The 21,558-nt window shown below is 44.3% G+C and overlaps 1 protein-coding gene across 3 annotated transcripts in view; it reads left to right on the plus strand.

The window, feature by feature from the left end:
* GRM1 (glutamate metabotropic receptor 1) overlaps positions 1-21,558 on the plus strand; it is a 588,806-nt gene that overhangs the window by 508,195 nt on the left and 59,053 nt on the right. For all 3 annotated transcript variants that reach the window (XM_075339546.1, XM_075339548.1, XM_075339547.1), the window contains exon 5: positions 19,576-19,822. In XM_075339546.1, the coding sequence (XP_075195661.1) occupies positions 19,576-19,822 (247 nt within the window). The remainder of the gene's footprint in view (positions 1-19,575; positions 19,823-21,558) is intronic.

A 21,558-nucleotide genomic window follows, 5' to 3' on the forward strand; every position in this document is an offset into this window, starting at 1 on the left:
ACAGTGTTGTGTGGATTACTTCTGACCTGGATTGTTGTTTGGGGATTAATAAAGAGGTAAATGAGGGTTTTTTTTGTCTTATTCCAAATAAAGGATTTTTCGCTGTGTGTGTTTCTTTACTTTCACTTACAGGTTAATCATGGAAGGTGTCTCTGGGAAACGCTTATCATGATTAACCCCGTTATTACCTCGATTGCCACCGCACCAGGGCAATTTGGGATGAGCTGGGTAGAGTCCCGGGACTGCCGCATCTAATGGATGTGGCAATTCCGGAGAGCTGCTGGGTGATATTGTTAGGGTGGTGGGCTCCCCATAACGTGGCGCTCTCCATCCTGACAATACCAGCCTCCAGCCGTGGGGCTTTATCCTAGCTGGTATCAAAATTGGGGGAACCGCATTTTTTTTTTTAATTATTTATTTATTTATGTTACTGTACGATATAGACCCACCCACCAGTGGCTGTGATTAGTTGCAGTGAGACAGCTGTCACTCATCGTGGGGGCGTGTCTGACTGCAACCAATCATGGGCGCCGGTGGGCGGGGAAGGCACGGAATACCTGATTGAATAATGAAGCAGCTGCCATTTTCAAAAGAGGAAAAGCCGCCGGAGATTTGCGACAGCCGTGCAGCAAGGCGCCCATGATCGGTGAGTAGGAAAGAGAGAGGAATTGTGCTGGTGACGCAGGACGCATGCAGATACGCAACGTGCACATATACTTACAGTGAAAAGCCACGCGTTTGGTGATCGAATCGTTCTCGAAAGTAACTCGAACTGCCGAACTTTTAGCAAATCGTTCGAGTTCGTCGAACGACTCGAACACCCCCCAAAATCACTCGAACATGAAATTGGTGAACCGTTTGACTCGAACATCGCTCATCTCTACTTAAGACTCTGTAGGCACTTAGTCACACCCCTTCAAGTTAAGGTCGTCCATGGTGCAGTGGGTCTACACCTGCCAGCATACCATACAGTATATGATAGTTTATCTCCAAAAAATATAAAATATCTCCAATCCCAGTTGTTGTTGCAGAGTTCCATATAAATGCGGTCCAAGCTTTTTAACACAAGAATGACTGCAAGATGTACATGGTTGCTCCCTCTGTCATCTCACTCTCCCTCCCCCACACAAGATTACACTTGGGCGATCTGGCAGCCAGCGGCCAAAAAATGGTAAACTAAGTAAAACCTGCTCTGGAGCTATACTAAAGGGTACTTTACACGTTGCGACATCGCTAGCATTTGCTAGCGATCTCCAGCGCGATAGTACCCGCCCCCGTCGTATGTAAAATATCTGGTGAATGCTGCTGTAGCGAACATTATCGCTACGGCAGCTTCACACGCAAATACCTGCTCGGTGACGTCGCTGTGACTGCCGAACAATCCCTCCTTCAAGGGGGAGGTGCGTTCGGTGTCACAGTGACGTCACCACGACGTCACTAAGCGGCCAGCCAATAGAAGCGGAGGGGCGGAGATGAGCGGGACGTAACATCCCACCCACCTCCTTCCTTCTGCATTGCCGATGGAGGCAGGTAAGGAGATGTTTGTCATTCCTGCGGCTTTACACACAGCGATGTGTGACGCCGCAGGAGCGACAAACAACATCGTATCTCCTGATGGAGCGACATTATGGAAATGAACGACGTGACACAGATCAGCGATTTTTACCGCTTCTGTGCTCGTTCATCGTCGCACATAGGATTTACACGTTGCAATGTCGCTACCGGCACCGGATGTGCGTCTCTAACGACGTGACCCCGACGATATATCAGTAGCGATGTTGCAACGTGTAAAGTACCCCTAACAATCATAGTACACTGCAATGCAGCAGTATTATTCCTCAAAAAAAGCTATCTAAATGGAAGTTAAAAATGTTATGGATCTTTTACATATTTTATTGTGTAAAAATATAACAAAATATATACATTATATATCACCACAATTGTACTGATTACAGTTAATATGTTATTTTCATCTCACAATTACCACTAAAAACAGAGTAGTAAAACAATGCCATCTTACTGTTTTTTGTATATCTTACCTAAATAAAATAAAATGTAAAAATATTGAAAATGTCACATGTACTCTAAAATGATACTAATACGAGGGGCTGCTGATAAGTCTTTGGCTTTACCCAGAAAGAAAGGAGATAGGATGATGAAACTTTACATTTATTCCACATACTCTCCACTGATGTCAACACACTCCTTACATTGGTATTCCAAGTTCTGTAAGCCTAGCAAAAAGAAAGATTTCGGTTGTGCCTCCAACAAGACATCCGTAAAAGCCATGGCATTAGAAATGGTGTGAAATTTGGTACCCTTGAGGTGTTTCTTCAGGTTTGGAAACGATAGTTGGAGGGAGCTAGATCTGGTGAATAAGGTGCTTGGTCAACCAGCTGGAAGCCCAGCTCTGCCAGTTTTGCCATGGTGGCTTGTGCAGTGTAAGTGGAGGTGTTTTTTTGCAGGAACAAGATTCCTTTGGACATCTTGCCGCACCTTTTGGCCTTCATAGCTGCCAGAATTGGTGCAAAAGTTCAATGTAATACCTTGCATTGATGGTGGAACCCTTTTGAAGATAGTCCACCAGCAGCACGCCGGTAAAAACTAACTGAAGTGATTAAAGGGAACCTGTCACCAGGTTTGGCGACTATAAGCTGCGGCAATTCACCCCAAGCTCTTATATACAGCATTCCAGAATACTGTATATATGTGCCCAGGCCGTGCTGTATAACATAAAAACATTTTTATTATACTCACCTAGGGGGCGATCCAGTCCGATGGATGTTGCTGTTCTCCAGTTCGGCGCCTCACTGTGATCTCCTTCCTCCTTCTACCCAGCCCAGTATGGATGACGCGTCTACGTCATCCACACAGGCCGTCAATGCGGTCCTGTGCAAGTGCACTTTGATCTGCTCTGCTGAGGGCAGATGAAAGTGCTGTAATGTGCAGGCGCGAGGAAAGGTCAAGAGAAAGATCTGCGCATGCGCAGATGAGCTAAGTGCATAGGAGTAATTTAATAATTATGAATATGGCTATTACCACAATTATATTGCTCATGAATTTACTTGTATAATATTACTACACATCTTTAAGGTGACATTCTACTCCTTCATGAACTATTTACTTCTTAAATATTCGTTTAATGATGGCGACAACTAAATGCCAGGGTCATATGATGTATTTCATACAAACGACTCAGATTTGATCTACCCAATATCCAGTTACTTGGATGTTATCTCATGGTGCATTGCTCCTTAGTACACTTGAGCATTTTGTTGATGTGTAATGCACCAGTTTTATGTTGTTCATCAATTTTTCAAAGTACATACTTATTTCTCATTTTATACTAATCTTAATGGCTGGAAATTGCAGAATCCTAAGTGAGCGTATAAAAAAGAATTTATTTCCACCTTAAGTTATGATGTTTTCTTGCCTGAATTTAAAGTTCAGGAGGAACGTTACCATGGCAGCAGAATCTCAATATTCCAAAGAAGTTTAAGATTTACAGAATTGATTCAAGGGCATCATATTCACAATTGAAAGTCTCTTTAGATTTAGCAGTTTAGCACTGGCCTTATTTAGTGTTATATCATTTGAATGACCTATAATGCTGTCAAAGGGAAACAGATTTTAGAAAAGCATGGGACGTGACATGATTATTGAGAGGATAAAAATGAATCAGCTAATGTTCTTATTATCAAAATTGGCATCCTTTGCTACTCACAAAAATAAATATCGGTAATCGTACATCAATCACAGCAGACAAGACCAATTACATAGATGAAAAGGGAAAAAGATATTGAATTTGTTTCCTGAACTTTTCACCATAGAGGATTCCAGCAAAATCGTGACAATGGGAAACTTTACCTACACAAAGATTTAAAGGGGTTAACACTTCTTTGTTCAAACTTTACTGACTTAATATTTTGAAAAGTTATACCAATCTTTTCTACGTGTAGCCACCACAGAACCCCAAGTTTTTATCTAATCTAGTTGAGAAAAGCTTACGTACATTCAATGGCCATTGTATTAGACATCTGTCCTTTCACAATTGGAGTTTCTTTGTGAATAAAATGCAAAATAAAATGAAGTGATCAGTTTCAGAGTGAATCCACAATAAAATCGAAAAAATTGACCAATCAGAGCAACTCAACTTAAGCGGGCTTTACACGCTACGATATATCTAACGAGATGTCAGCGGGGGTCACGTCGTAAGTGACGCACATCCAGCATCGTTAGTGATATCGTAGCATGTGACAGCTATGAACGAGCAGAAATACTCACCTTCTCGTTCATCATTGACACGTCGCTCATTTTCTAAAAATCGAACGTCCAGTTGTTCAATGTTCCCGAGGCAGCACACATCGCTCCGTGTGACACCCCGGGAACGATGAACTGCAGCTTACCTGCGGCTGCCACCAACGCGGAAGAAAGGAGATGGGCGGGATGTTTACGTCCCACTTATCTCCGCCCCTCTGCTTCTATTGGCCAGCCGCACATGTAAAGCAGCCTTTAGGTGTAAAAATTGGTAGAGATGAGCGAATCTATTGAAGTTCGGGTTTGACAGGTTTAGTTGGACTTTAAATAAAGTTTGGTTCTGGAGCAGAACTTGACCTGAACCCCAATGGAAGTCACTAATTGGGCAATTCGGGTCTCCACCAACATGCAGCCAGCCATAAACAGAACTGTTCCGGGGGAGGGTGGGCAGGGTTTTTCCATGTTTTTTTGTACACACTACATCCAAAACCACTAATGTTAACCCCAGTGTAAACTATTCAAACACTGCAAGCAGCTCACACTGGGCTGAGCATCGGGCATCGGGCATACCCAAGCACAGCGATGCTCGGTCAAGTGGTCAGCATACGTAAAGCACCCGAACTCCAAACTCAAGCACAAATTTTTTAGTAAAGTCCGTGTTCGGTACGAACATTGAACTTTACTTTTCAGGTTCGTTCATCTCTGATCTTTGGTCCTAGGCTACCCTGAGCCAGTAATACTAATGCAATATTATTGAGAGTAAACAAAAATAATCAGAATAGAATGGCAAGAATTGTTCTGACAAAGCACAGATGGGTTATAACAAGTGTCTACGGAGTCTAAGGGATAAAGAAAAAAAGGAAAGGGCCTGCTCAGATGAATACAGATTTATTATGCACTATGCAGATGGAAGGGTTAGGGTTTAGCATAAGAAACATGTATTAATTACTCCTTCAAGTCAAGTGTCAACAGTCCAGTCACCTGGATGTGCAGTAATGGGCAAGGGCTGGCTGTCAAATTTTGGCCTGGGGTACAATCACAAAGTATCAGCCCATGAGTCTTGACATTTTAATTCCTGTGTCTTGCTCATTGATAGTTGGGTCTCCTCCTTCCTTACCTTGACCATGTCTCTGAGCACTGGTCATCTTGTACTTCTGGGCCCTCCATTGAGGTTACAATTCTGCAACTTGACATCACTGGAGGATAATGGGTTTCTCATCACTTCACATTTGATTCTTCTCAAAACTTTAGAAGTTAATTTGTGTCTTTTTTTTTTCTCTATACGTTTTTTGCTACCCTGTTGACTATTTGCAATAAAACGTTTGATGGGTCTGTGATTACGCCTCAATAATTTTTGATGTTCAGTATTAGTTAAACCTAATTTTAAGGCTATTTTGCCTGAAGAAAATTGGTTGCCTAATAATTCTGCACACCTTGACAAATATTGTTGATATACTTAGGCTACACCGTCCTTCATTAACCTCTTCAAAATAGGCCCATTTACCGTTTTTAGCTTTCATGTTTCCCTCCCCTTTTTCAAAACATATAGCTTTTTATTTTTTAGTCCACATAGCCATATAAAGCTTGATTTTTTGCTACACGAGTTGTACTCTTGAATGATACCATTCATTTTATGGTGAGAAACACTAGAAAGTGGGAAAAAAATTGTAAAGCGGGCTTTACACGCTATGATATCGTTAATGATTTATCGTCGGGGTCACGTTGTTTGTCATGCACATCCAGCGTCATTAACGATATCCCAGTGTGTGACACCTATGAGCGACCTAAAACGATCGCAAAAGCGGCCAAAATCATTTGCCGCGGAGAGGTCGTCCTAAAACAAAAAAACGTTCTCTTCTAATTAGCAATGTTGTTCCTCTTTCCTGCGGCGGCACACATCACTATGTGTGACACCGCAGGAGAGACGAACATCTCCTTACCTGTCTCCACTGCCAATGCGGAGGGAAGGAGGTAAGCAGGATGTTTACGTCCCGCTCCTCTCCTCCCCTCCGCTTCTATTGGACGGCTGCCATGTGACGTCGCTGTGACGCCGCACGACCCGCCCCCTTAGAGAGGAGGCGGATCGCCGGCCAGAGCGATATCGCAGAACAGGTAAGTCTGTGTGATGGGGGTAAGCGAGGTTGTGCGCGACGGGCAGCGATTTGCCCGTGTCGCACAACCGACAGGGGTGGGTACGATGGCTTGCGATCTCGCTAGCGAGATCGCAGCATGTAAAGCCCGCTTAAGTGTGATGAAATTGCAAAAAAGTTCACATCCACGATGTTGTTTTTGGCTATTTTTTTTATTTACCATTTTCTGAATATGGCAAGGCAGTAAACTTACGCAGTTACCAAAATGTATTTTTTTTTTTTTTTTTTTAACTGGTGAAATTTGAAGGGGAAATTTGTAAAAGAAAAATAAAATTATGCTTGTATCACCATATTCCAAAACCCGTAACGCTTTCAGTTTTTGGATCTGGAGCTGTGTGAAGGCTTCTTTTTTGTGCCCTGATCTGATGTTTTTATTGATATCATTTTGGGGTAGATGTGATATTTTGATAGCCTTTTATTGCATTTTATTGCAATGTTGTGGTGGACAAAAAAAATTTGCCTGGCTTTTTGATTTTTCTTTTTCCGGCAATGAGGAAGGAAGGAGGTGGGCGGGATGTTACGGCCCTCCGCTTTTATTGGGTGGTCGCTTAGTGACACCGCATGAACCGCCCCCTTAGAAAGGAGGCGGTTTGTCGGCCACAGCGACGTCGCTAGGCAGGTAAGTACGTGTGACGGGTGTTAGCGATGTTGTGCTTTCACCAGCGACATCGCTAGCGATGTCACTGTGTGTAAAGTGGCCTTACGTATATGTATATTTTTTTTATTGTTTTATTTTTAATGGGGCAGAAGGGAGGGGATTTTAACTTTTATGTTTTTTCATTTGTTTCATATAATTAACAACTTTTTTAAAAAAAATTTACTGCATCTAATAGTCTCCGTAAGGCACGTAAAGCTGCGATCTAATTGCTTGTGCTATACATAGCAGTGCATCAGCACTATTATGTATAGCAAAAATCACAATCTCCTATAAACGCCAGCTAAGCACTGGCATTCACAGTATAATCATAATGATTGGCAAGGGAATCTTGAGCAGACCACCAGTTGTTATGAAAACTGATCGGCGCCTCATGATCGTATCACAGGTGAACTGATGGGCACATGGAATGACCCGTCCCCCTGCCAGACCTGCTTAGCTCCATCCATGAATCATAAATGAGCCATTATGTGCTGGCAAAGTTCAGCCACACTCAATCCTGGACATGTTCCACAAATTTTGGTGGGACTGGTGTGAAATCATCCGAAGTTGCAAAAAAAAAATAATTGTGACATCTGAAGTTGTTTTAATCAAGAAAAATGGCAAAAACACATCCATGAATTAAAGCCATTGTGTTTACCTCTGTCTGCTTTATGAAAGATGTAGAAGTAATAAGATTTAAAAAGATAAAGCTGCTGTGATGCTGGTGTACCGCCCCTGTGTCAGCGGCCGAGCCGCTCGGTTCCGGAACCGCGGTTGCTTAAGGGGTGTCCGGCCCGGGTGTTGGGGTTGCGCAGACACCCGAATTGAAAAGGGGGGGGAGATATGTACAGGGAGATTGGAAGTTCGTGACGCCACCCATAGTGTGTGGTAAGATGGAGTAACACCGCTGCTGTTGGGAGCACCCAGTGGCGGTGGTATGGCAGCAAGATGTTCAACCCCTCCGTGGGTAGGGGGGTTTGCCCCGGGGCCCGGTGATGGTGGTGAAGGGGTGCTGTTGGGGAGGAAAGGGTTTCTGCGTACTCACTTAGTCCAAGAATACTGACACTGACAGCTTGTAAACCAGAATTCTCAGCACTGCTGCAGCAAGGAGGGAGCATGCTTGGATCCGTGCCCTTGGTGTTGCTTGTTAGCCTGTGACCTTTTCCATGGCACCTTCTTCACTATTTGGACCCTGTAGTGTGGAACTAGTCGGGTCCCGCTCACCTGTATGGCTAATGGAGTGAGCTTGCTCTCAGGGTTCCCGCTTGGGATTTTCTGGACTGTGTTTGGGAATAGTCCTATCCCATAGTTGCGCTAGTACCACGATTTTGGAGCGGGTGAGGGATGAATCTTGAAGACTTCACCCCCGTTGGGTAAATTACCAGGACGCTTGAAGCTAGGGTCTAGGGTCCACGTACCCCGTTGTACCCTGGCCCCTGCCTGGAGATGGCTCAAGGCCGCCAGCTGCCCTCCTCGGCAGATCCGTGCCCCTTGACACGATCCCCTGTGACCAGGGTTCCAGCTCCTACCAGGCCCAGACCAGCGTCTGCCACCTAGTATTCTACAAGGAGCCCTGCTCCTGACCTCCTCTCTCTTCTCCTCTCCTCACACTTTTCTTCCCACTTCTCTACTGACACTTCTCACTTCCCTTACCAACCCCCGAGTGGGTGGCCCTATTCCCTTCAGGCCCCCCATTGGTGTGTCTGGTGGGTGTGGTGCAAAGTGTTCCTAGGGTTTTGACTGGTTCTGATCTTAGCAACACAAAAGGACAGGGATCCGTAACCAAGGAGGATGTGGATACTGTGCAGAAGGGCAAATAACATAAAAGGGGGGAAGAAAACAGACTACTAGGTAACATCCATACCATATAACCAGCACTCCTAGAACTGCGGCAGCAAGCACCAATGCAGCAACCCACAACACAAATCTCAGAAAGAGGGTTTCACCAGCTCCTTTTGCCTCCTGCCAAGCTTCCAAATAATGAAAATAACTGGCACCCTCTGGTGAAAGTAGAAGGTATATATATTTAACCTGGGCATGGTCCCAACTGGAAACATCTGACCAGGAGTCAGGAGCTGCTAGAAGATAAACTGACATTAACCCTCGCCTCCCCAAAGGAAAGGGAATCCATTTAGTCAGTGGAGTCTCACAAGATAAAGTCTTACCCAGAACCTGTCATAAAACTGCAACAGAGAAAAGAATGTGACATTGATTTATAAGAGCAGACTTATTGCCTGCAAGATTACCTCTATTGCCCCTAAACTTATGTAAAAATGCTTATAATTGCACTTCAGCAACTATAGAAAATCCGACATAGGTTTCCTTCACATGTATAAAATATGTATGTGAAAAAATGGTACCGATGTCATCAGTGTTTTGGATCAGTGTGTCATCAGTGTATGGTCTGTGTGTCTGTTCTAGCTATCAGAGTATCATCAGTGTTTTTATGGTATGGAATTAAATTACAAAGTTTCTCTTATACTTTCCAGTGTTAAAAAGCACATGTTTTTTTCACGGACCCACAGTCTTGTATTGGCTCTTGTCATCCATGCTAATAGTTTAACCCCTTCAGCCCCAAGCCTATTTTGACCCTAAAGACCAGGCCATTTTTTGCAATTCTGACCAGTGTCACTTTATGAGGTTATAACTCTGGAACGCTTCAGCGGATCCCAGTGATTCTGAGATTGTTTTTTCGTGACATATTGGGCTTCATGTTAGTGGTAAATTTAGGCCGATATTTTTTGCGTTTCTTTGTGAAAAAAACGGAAATTTCGCGAAAATTTTGAAAATTTTGTAATTTTCAAACTTTGAAATTTTATGCTCTAAAACCAACGAGACATATGACACAAAATAATTAATAAATAACATTTTCCACATGTCTACTTTACATCAGAACAATTTTGGGAAAAAAAATAAAAATTTAAGGAAGTTATAGGGGTTCAAATTTTATGAGCAATTTCTCATTTTTACAACAAAATTTACAAAGCCACTTTTTTTAGGGACCACATCACATTTGAAGCGATTTTGAAAGGTCTACATGACACAGAACACCCAAAAGTGACACCATTCCAAAAACGGCACCCCTCAGGCTACTCAAAACCACATTCAAGAAGGTTATTAACCCTTCAGGTGCTTCACAGTAACTAAAGCAATGTGGAAGGAAAAAACAAACATTTTACTTTTTGCAACAAAAATGTTAATTTAGCCTCAAATATTGCATATTCACAAGGGTAGCAGGATTAAATGAACCCCCAAAATTTGTTGGGCAATTTCTACTGAACACGCAGATACCTCATATGTGGCGAAAAACCACTGTTTGGGCGCACGGCAGGACTCGGAAGGGAAGGAGCGCCATTTGACTTTTTTGAACAGAAAATTAGCTGGAATCGTTAGCCGCACCATGTTGCGTTTGGAGAGCCCCTGAGGTGCCGAAACAGTGGAGCTCCCCCACATTTTGGAAACTAGCCCCCTCATGGAATTTATCTAGATGTTTATTGAGCACTTTGAGCCTCTGGGGGCTTCACAACAGTTAATAGAGTTGAGCTGTGAAAATAAAAAAAAATTTTTTTACCACAAAATTGTTACTTCAACCAGGTAGCTTTTTTTTTCACAAGGGTATCAGGAAAAATTGCACCATAAAATGTATTGTGCAATTTCTCCTGAGTACACAGACACCTCATATGCGGTGGAAATAAAATGTTTGGGCGCACAGCAGGGCTCGGAAGGCAAGGAGCGTCATTTGACGTTTCAAATGCAAAATTGTCTGGGATAATTAGCATATTCCATGCTGTTTGGAGACCCCCTGAGGTGCCGAAACAGTGGAGCTCCCCCACATGTGACCCCATTTTGGAAACTAGACCCCCATGGCATAGAAAAAAAAAAACAGCGGCAGATGGGGGGGGCTGTAGATGGGGCGGCAGCAGATGGGGGGGCAGCGGCATATAAAGGGAGCATCTGTGATTGTGAGACGGCGGCTGGGATAGGGTAGGGGCGGATGGGAGAGGGCGTAGTGGATGTAGGAGCGGCAGAGGATGGGGGGAGGGGGGGATGGGGGGGATAGGGGGGAAGGGGAGTGGGAGGTGAGATTGGGGATAGTTACCCTACAGGATGGATCTAGGTAGCTGGATCACAGGAGATGAAGGAGGCAGCAGATCGGGGAGGGTGAGAGGTGAGGGAGGGAGCGCAGCGCAGATCACGGAGGAGACATGTGAGCAGAGCACAGATCACGGGGATGAGAGGCGAGGGAGAGCGGACAGCAGATCACGGGGGTGACAGGTGAGGGAGCACAGATCACGGCGGTGACAGGTGAGGGAGCACAGATCACGGCGGTGACAGGTGAGGGAGCGCACATCACGGTGGTGACAGGTGAGGGAGCGCACATCACGGCGGTGACAGGGGAGGGAGCGCACATCACGGCGGTGACAGGGGAGGGAGTGCACATCACGCCGGTGACAGGGGAGGGAGTGCACATCACGGCGGTGACAGGGGAGGGAGCGCACATCACGGCGGTGACAGGGGAGGGAGCGCACATCACGGCGGTGACAGGGGAGGGAGCGCACATCACGGCGGTGACAGGGGAGGGAGCGCACATCACGGCGGTGACAGGGGAGGGAGCGCACATCACGGCGGTGACAGGGAAGGGAGCGCACATCACGGCGGTGACAGGGGAGGGAGCGCACATCACGGCGGTGACAGGGGAGGGAGCGCACATCACGGCGGTGAGGGGACGAGCAGCCGATCACGAGGGAAAGGGGCCGGGCAGCAGATCGGGGGGGACCGGTGGCACTGTGGCAGATGGAGGGCGGCGGCGGCGGATCGGGAGGTGTGGGGGTGAGGGTGCGGGTAGCAGATACGAGGGGTGGGGGTGCGGGTGGCAGATCGCGGCGGAGGGCAGCGGCGGATCGGGAGGTGTGGGGGTGAGGGTGCAGGTGGCAGATCGCGGCGGAGGGCAGCGGCGGCGGATCGGGAGGTGTGGGGGTGAGGGTGCGGGTGGCAGATCGCGGCGGAGGGCAGCGGCGGATCGGGAGGTGTGGGGGTGAGTGTGCGGGCAGCAGATACGAGGGGTGGGGGTGCGGGTGGCAGATCGCGGCGGAGGGCAGCGGCGGATCGGGAGGTGTGGGGGTGAGTGTGCGGGCAGCAGATACGAGGGGTGGGGGTGCGGGTGGCAGATCGCGGCGGAGGGCAGCGGCGGCGGATCGGGAGGTGTGGGGGTGAGGGTGCGGGTGGCAGATCGCGGCGGAGGGCAGCGGCGGATTTGGAGATGTGGGGGTGAGGGTGCGGGCAGCAGATACGAGGGGTGGGGTTGCGGGTGGCAGATCGCGGCGGAGGGCAGCGGCGGCGGCGGATCGGGAGGCCGGTTTCATACAGTGCAATGGCAGCGCGGCAACTTCCGGGTCCCATGCTCCGGTCTCATAACAGCATGGGACCGGAGCTTGTCGCCCTGCCATTGCACTGTGTACACTCACTGTGTTGGTGTGCTGCAGGGACGATGACGGGGGCGGTCACCGGCAACAGGTACACTGTGATTGGAGAAATCGGTCACAAGGCCGATCTCTCCATTCAGAGTTATTGGAGCTGGGGGAGGGTGATCCAGTGAGGTCACCCAGCTCCAGCCAATAGCCAGTGCTATAGCTGCACTGGCCAGGGCTGGATTTCAATGTTTCAGTCACTTTAAGTGGCTGGAACATTACAGTGGCTGTGATTGGTTGAGCGGCATTCGTCAGCCAATCACAGCCTCCGTAGGTCCGGGGAGGAGGCACCACCCCTCCTGAGGTCAGGTACAGGTCCCCTCCTCCCCGAATCTGCGGTTTATGTTAACCGATCGCAGTCACCGGAGGCTCCGGTGCCGCGATTCCGCCATGACGGAAAGATCCGTCCTTGGTCGTTAAGGCCCAGGGCACAAGGACGGATCTTTCCGTCCATGGTCGTGAAGGGGTTAAAAGGGACATGTATCCCTGTGGCTTCGACGGACACATGTTCTGCGTGAAAACACGGGTATATGAGCAGCACCATAGTTTATAATGGGTACGTGTGGTATCTGTGATAAAAACGGATACCATACATACTGAAAACACGGACGTGTGAAGGAGGCATAAAAAATCCAAAATCACTGAAGCATCAAACATTGTTTAAACTAAAATTTGTATCAGTCTCGCACCTTTTTGCCACGATCCTACAATATATTATATTACAGAATTCTGGAAATATAGAAAAATGTAATGAATATCACTAGATTATGTCATTAAACAAACTGTCACTGTGGCCCAAAAATGAAGAACAGCCTATATTTTTTATACACAAATAAGAAACCATTGTAAAGATTATTAGTGATTTCTGTATAAATGCTAGGATACTAATATGAACACATCTAAGATATTTACTATGAATTTTATAATGCTGATAAATACATTTATGAAAACCAGCTAAAAAAAAATCATTGTTTTGTAAAAGAGTTCAATATTTTCTTAACTGTTTAGATCTAAAAAGTGGATCTCTTTTAGGAGGTAGAAGAGTCCCCTCTGCCAAATGAACAATCCAAGTATTAGAAATAGCACGTCGTTGTTTGAGGTTTCCATATTAGATTTTGGATTGAGGTCCAGGAGCTGTTACATCTGAACACAAAACATAATGATATTCACACTGCCCGGTCTCGCTCTCTTTTTTTTAGCACTAACAAAGACATTGCCTAGAAGAACAAAATTACTTTACATATATCATATACAACAGTTTTTATATGTTTTTTTCTACCTTTGATATGTTTATAGAACAGAAGGCGCTAAACAGTAAATCTTTCTGAGGGAAAAATAATAGCCTATAACTAAGGCATTTGCAGACAGATAAATCAATAATTGGCCATGCTTCTTTGGTCTTTTGTTTTTTTTCTTGTCTCTCTTGGGTCTTTTGTAACTTTGTGGAAAATAAGATTAATTCTGTGAATAAAGGTCACAGAAATCTATGCAGCTTGTGGAAGGAGTCCTAAGATAATGTTGATTAATGAGAGCAACATTTATGTATTTGTGTCAACAGGTTTTTATAGTCTTAAAGCTTGATTGAGTCAGATCATTTATCGAGGTTGTCCACATTATCTCTATTTTAACAGATGTGTCGGGGACATAATTTTGGAAACTTACTATTCTATAAATATTACATGTTCTTCTCCTGCACTTGATAATGCAGCTTTCTACACAGATTGCACTCCCAAAACATGTCTCCAAAAATGAATTGGTTAAGAAAAATATCAAATGGCCAACTTCTTCAACTATTCTAACAGATCTATCACAATAATATTTATTAACTTGTACATCAGTTCACGGTTAGCTTGATAGAAGGCCATTAGAACTTTTCAAATTCTTTTTCCTTTCAATTAAATGTGTTTAACTCCTTCCCATCAAAGCTAGCTTTCAGCTTCTTTACTAGGTCAAATTGTTCAAATCTGGCATGTTACTTTATGTGTCAATAACTTTAGACTTCTTCTATATATCCAAGTGATTCTGATACAATGTATTTTATGTAAGTGGTAAATTTAGGTCAAAAGGATTTGTCTGCAATCAAATAATCAATGTCAAAACAATCACTGATCTCGGGGAGACCAGCCAGAGATACTGACACTGCCGGAAGCCAGCAAAGGCGCTCAACACAGTGAAATCCTAGGTGCATTGCCCCCCTGGGAAGTATGCAAATCAAAAAAGGTCCGTGGAGCCTCTGTTAGGAGTCTCGACACAGAAAATAGCCAGATATCCCTCCGGGAAGGACCCAGCCGAGGAGTGGCTCTTTTTAAGGAGACCACCATAACCACCATAATAAATGGCCCATTTAGACAATATCCAACTCTTTGACGAGTTTAAACATATGACAAGGGAAATACCAAGGCCAGGTTTCCATCCACAGACAGCTGTTTCGGGGTATTATCCCTCATCAGTGTAGAGTAGTATTTTGGTTAGGTGGGTGCAATGCCTAGTAGACCAGGAAGACAAAACAATCACTGATCTCGGGGAGACCAGCCAGGGAAAACACTGCCAGCAGCCAGCAAAGGCGCTCAACACAGGGAAATCCTAGGTCCATTGCCCCCTGGGAAGTATCAAAAAAGGTCTTTGGAGCCTCTGTTAGGAGTCTCAACACAGAAAATAGCCAGATATCCCTCTGGAAGGACCTAGCCAAGGAGTGCCTCTTTTTAAGGCGACCACCATAACCACCATATTAAGTGGACCATTTAGTCAATATCCAACTCTTTGACGAGTTTAAAGATATGACAAGGGAAATACCAAGGCCAGGTCGGGGTATTGCCCCTCATCAGTGTGGAGTAGGATTCTGGCTAGGTGGGAGCAATGCCTATTAGACCAGCAAGACAAAAAAAATCAATCAAATCATCAATGTGCACAACAGGCTGAATCTGATAATGTGCCATTGAGTTTAATGGCTTCGAATGAGGTGAGGTTACTGAGTTCAATGAGTTCACCTGAGATCACTTCACTTGAGGTCACAGCTAGGATACTGTGGGAACCTCAGGTGAACTCATGTACATCACCGCTCACAGCTGCGGCTCCGCCAGTGTGTCTCTGAAGCTGCAGTCATCTGTCATGTTTTCCAATGTGACCATGTCCTGTGACCTCAGAATGTAACAGAGCCGGTATTATCGTGGGACCTCCTGTGGATTATGTTGTACCTGCATAGGTGTTTTGGTCGTTAATACGTTGGAGAAAGAGGGTGTTTTTTTGTTTTGTTCTTTTCAAATAAAGGATTTTCTGTGTTTTGTGTTTACTTCTTTTTACTTACACTGTTAGTAAAGGGGAATGTCTCATAGACCCCTCCCCATTACTAACCTCAGGCTTGATGACAGCTGTGAATTATTAACAACTCACACCTCTCATTAACCCCTTTTATTACCCAGATTAAGCACCACACCAGTGCAATCGGGATGAGCAAGGTAAGCAACAGAATTTTCGCCTCCAAAGGATGTGCCAATTCTGAGGCAGCTGTGGGCTGCTATTTTTAGGCTGCGGAGGACCTAATGACCATGAGCCTCCCCAGACCGAGAATACCAGCCTCGAGCAGTCTGCTTTATGTTGGCTGGGTATCAAAAATGGGGGGGACCCCCCAATAGTTTTTTAAATGATTTATTTAAGTAATTTAAAAACATGCATGGTGTCTCTCATATTTTGATAGCTGTCTGCTTTATCTGCGCTGGGTATCAAAATAAGGGGGGACACTATGTCATCTTTTACATTTATTTTTTTATTTTTACACCCCACTTTGAGGACCCAAGCAACTAGTATGAGGGCAACCAATCACAGATGTGGCACAGAAGATGGGGTATTTGTCTGCAAACAAATACTAAAAACCAAAAAACAAGCCAACACTACTTTAGTGTAGAACAACAGGCCTGTGACATATACTGTACCCTAGAAGCAAGCAATGTAAGAAGGTGAAGGGGTATACATGAGGCACCAAAAGACCAGCATAATAAATGTAATATAATGGGCTTAAAGGACCATATAGCATGAACAAAAACACTGTATTTAATAACTAGTCACTGTAAAAACAAAGAATAAAAACACTAAAACAGGCTGCAATAAAAAAGGCAGCCTAGACAAATAGCATGTACCATAAAAAAATCTTCCAAAAAACTCCTAATAGAGGTTATACAGGTTCCTGTCACACTGAGAAGACAACAGGGGACAGGAGCTCCTAAACTGGCTCTCAAGCTACGGGACCCTAGCTATCCCTTATTTCAGTTACCTCTGAAGGTAAGGATGTCTGAGCCACCTTCCTGGCCCTGCACCTGACCAGCCTTTATTTTGCACCCGTCCCCCTAATCCCTGGGGAGTGCCAAGGCAAGAACGATAAAGCCAGTAGATACAGACAAAAAAGGGAAACCAAAACTATCTCTCAGCACACACACACACACACACACACACATTCACACACACACACATTCACACACACACACACACATTCACACACACAGAGGTATAAGACAATAAGAGCTTTGGAGGAAAATAAGAGTAGGGTGGAAACAACAAGACAACAAGGGAACTCCACAACAACTCCAAGCTATGACAATCAGTGAGTTTTCGCAAAACTCTTAGTGACAGTTCCTTAATATAGATATAGCCCAACAAGATATGCACATGGAGAGTAGCAGCACAAAGTGTCATAACAGACCCTAAACATGAACAGAGTTGGAGCCAAAGACTCACACAAACATGAACATCATAATAAATGCAACACTGAATATACCCTGTATGAGATAGAGAAGATCACATACATGGACTAAATACATGAATAATAATACCTGGAAACAAATCATGTATGGCATACAGACTTGAATATAAGGCATGTGACCTAAAAGCTGTGTCCTATGTGTGGTAGGATAGAAGGGGAACAAAAAAAAGAAAAATGATGGAATGGGAAAAAGGATTTATTTTAAATAAAGACTTTTATTTTTTTGACTTACATAAGTGATATGAAAAGGCTTGTTAAAAAGCCATTTTTGACTTGTAGGATTGCTACTTCCAATAGGTGGCGCTAGAGTTTGTCTCCTTCCTCCCTGGAGAGACAATTTGAATATTTCACAAAGGGGCATTGCAGCTATAAGTCCTCTCACTGGCAGCCAGACTGGTTTGTCAAGTCTCCGTAAGGAGAATAGTCTTCCCTGTGGTTCCCACTATGGCTTCTCATAAGCCAGATCAGTTCCCATACTTTGCACTGATGAGGGGCAATCACCCCAAAACACCGCGTCTGCATGAAAAGGCTTGTTAAAAAGCCACTTTTGACTCATAGGATTGCTACTTCCAATAGGTGTCGCTAGAGTTTGTCTCCTTCCTCCCCAGAAAGACAATTTGAGGATTAGTAATTGGGTGTCTCATAGACCCCCTCCCCATTACTAACCTCAGGCTTGATGACAGCTGTGTCTTTTTGCCAGTTTACAGCTGACATTAACCCCTTATATTAAACTAATTGCCATCACTCCAGGGCAATTGAGATTAGCCAGGTAAGTGCCAGAATTGGCACATCTAAAAGATGCATCAATTTTGGGGTGGCTGCAGGCTGTGTTTTTTAGGTAGTGGAGGGACCAATACCTAGAGACCTCCACAGCCTGAGAATACTAGCTCTCAACTGTCCACTTTATCTTGCTGGCTATCAATATTGGAAGGGACTTCACAATTTGTTGTTAAATTATTTACTTAAATAATTAAAACCCGCTTAAGGCCCAGTCACACACAACGACTTACCAGCGATCCCGAAAACGATGCGACCTGATAGGGATCGCAGGTAAGTCGCTGGGAGGTCGCAGGTGAGATGTCACACAGTCAGATCTTACCAACGATGCAGGAACAATACAGGTCGCAGTAGTGACCTGTATACCGATCTCAGCAGTCACTGTGACCCTGTCACACAGCGTCAAACACAGCGATGGGTCCTGCCCAGCAGGACATCGCCTTTGAAGAAAATGGCCTGGACCATTCTGCAACGACTAGAGATCTCACAGCAGGGGCCTGATCGGTGGTAGGTGTTACACATAACGAGATCGTTAACGGGATCTCTAACAGAAACCGTGACTCAACTGCGATCTCGCTAGCGATCTCGTTATGTGTGACAGTACCTTTAGGGCCCCTTGTGTTTTCATATGCAGCCAAGATAACGCACACAGATGGCGGCTGCTGCCTGTAGCTGTATGCTTTTTTTTGCCCTGGATATTAAAATACAGGGAACCCTGTGCCCATTTTTCAAATTATTTATTTATTTTTACACTCCTCTTTGGGGACCCAGACAGCTGGTGTGAGGGCAACCAATTACAGACACTGTTACACAGAGTGGGCAAGGGAAGCGGGACTGCAACCAATCACAGACACTTTAATAGAGGGTAGGTAGGGAAGCAGTTCATATTCATGAACTTTATTGATCGGACCAGGAAGTAGTGTGACAGTCTCGGGGAAACTCAGTAAATATTACTCTCCTGCTTTAATGACCACACATAATTTGTTTCTCACTGTACCTCCCAATCACAGTAATGCCAGTAGCAAAGATGGCTACAGCAGTACTGCGATTGGCAAGAGATGCCCACATGTTCAGTGACTGAAAATCAGGCACCAAACATGCGGAGAAGGGGGCTCGAAGCTTACAGGGCAAGGACCAAAATGCTTGTCGAGTAACGGATATTTCAAATACCTTAATATTCGTGTGAGTAATGAATAGTGCTGAGTACATATGCTCATCACTAATAACTATCCAATTTAAAGACATAAAAATTCAAAGTTTGAAAACTGTGTCATTTTTAATTTTTTGCCAAATTTTCAATATTTAATAAACGCAAATCATATCAATCAAAAATTACCATGAAATACAATGTGTAATGAAAAAACAATCCCTGAATCACTGGGATTACCACATAAAGTGACACTGGTAAGATTTGGAAAATGAGGCTCGATCATTAACATGCAAATTGTCTCAGTCCTTAAGAGTTTAATGGTGTCATGAAATTAATATTTTCTGCAGCATATAAAATGTAACTTTGATTTTGTTATGTTTCAGGCAATGAAAGCTTAGAAGACAACTATGTACAGGATAGCAAAATGGGATTTGTCATTAATGCAATCTATGCAATGGCTCATGGCCTCCATGATATGCATGCAGTCTTGTGTCCAGGACATGTTGGTTTGTGTGATGCAATGAGACCTATTGATGGCAGCAAACTTCTTGAATACCTAATAAAGAGTTCATTTACTGGTGTTTCTGGAGAAGATGTGTGGTTTGATGAAAAAGGAGACGCTCCCGGAAGGTAAGAATTTGGTTTATATTAGCATAGCATAAGGGAACATTCTGTGGTATGAGATTTAACAGCATCGATCTATTAGGCCCCTTTCACATTGATTTCAGCTATCCGTTCACTGATCCCATCGGGGCTTCCTTCCGAACTCCCCGCATAACAGGATTTGGACCACTGACTATAATGGTGAAGACGGAGTCACTGTGTGCTCTGTCGTGCACCATTTTTGGGAGTGTACGCTTTCAGGATGTGGACACCCGGATGTAGTAGACTGCTTCTGGGTGTCCTCCTCCAGAAAAGCTTATACTCCCGAAAATGGGGCACAGTAGAGCACACGGTGACTCCCTCTGCACCATTATAGTCAGTGGCGCTATGTCTGAAACCCGTTTTGCGAGAGGGTCAGACGGAAGCCCTGACGGGACCACTGAACGGAGATCAGAAAACATTGTGAAAGCGGCCTTACCCTTTTTGTGGATTTTAACGAAGAGGTCCGTTACTGGACCAACCTACCTTAATCAATTACACTCCACATCTATATATATATATATAATTGTCTAATTCTGTCTGTCTGTAACGGAAATCCCGCGTCGTTGATTGGTTGCACCAGCTGCCTCCGGATTGGATGTGGGTATTGTGGGTGTTGCTGAGGGAGTGGTGCGGGCAGGCTTCTTAGATACCCGACTGCAGCCTTAGCAACGTGACACAGACAGTCACACAACCTGTGTTAGAGAGCAGAATACCCGATGCGCTAGAATCGGGCCATCATCTAGTGGAAAATAATAACACTGTAAACTTACCTCAATAGTCCATTCCAGAGATGTTAGCGCTGCTGTTCCCACTGGGTGATATTGTATGATGTGACCATTTCAGCCAGTTATCATCCACTGAATGTCTACAGCTCATTACTATTCCATCATGGCGGACATCTTCTCTGGCAAATGAATAAAGGGTGATTGTCTGCAGTGGTTCAGTAAAACAATAATGTCACATCACCCACTGGGATCAACAATTAAGGCATTTCTGAAACAGCACCACTGCGGGTGGTGAGTATCTATTGTTTTTTTTCAATGGGATCATGAATTGATTAAGTAGGGTCTGTCCAGTGGAGAACTACTTTATGAAGGTGCATTATTTAATAGAAAAAAATGTAGGTAATAAGTGCTTGTATCTTATAGTTCTCAGTCACAAAAAAAATGAAATAAAAAATCTTCACTTTTCCCTAGTGCTTCTGTGGTTGACTTGGTCTCCTAATCTCTGTATCGTGGTGTCTCTGTGATGCTGTCAAGGTTTTTCTTTCAGGTTTTGCAGATTTTGCTGCAGATTCATTGATAATCCACATTGACTCATGCAACAATTGGGGTTGTCACAGATTTTCTTTTTCAACAAATTGATATAGGGAAATATATAAATTTCCAAACAATCTGCAACAAGAGGTTAGGAAAAAAAATGATCACTGTAATTTCTGCGTAAAAAATGACAAATCATATGATGATGACATTTGGTCAAAATGTCATCCACTTTGTTGCTAATATATTCTATTGTAGATTTTTTTGTCTATATTTTAGATACAAAACTAATTCATAGCATTTCCTGGACACGTGGATGCAGGTTCGAATTTGTCTCCAATTTTGAAATACGGAAATAAAAATAATAAAGGATTAAAATACTGATAAACCTGAAAAATACTTCTGTAATCTGAAATATTTTTTTCTATTTTCTGCTATCTAAAGGTCATTCCTTGAGTAAAG

The sequence above is a fragment of the Anomaloglossus baeobatrachus genome, chromosome 3 (assembly GCF_048569485.1).
Source record: "Anomaloglossus baeobatrachus isolate aAnoBae1 chromosome 3, aAnoBae1.hap1, whole genome shotgun sequence".
Lineage (NCBI taxonomy): Eukaryota > Metazoa > Chordata > Amphibia > Anura > Aromobatidae > Anomaloglossus > Anomaloglossus baeobatrachus.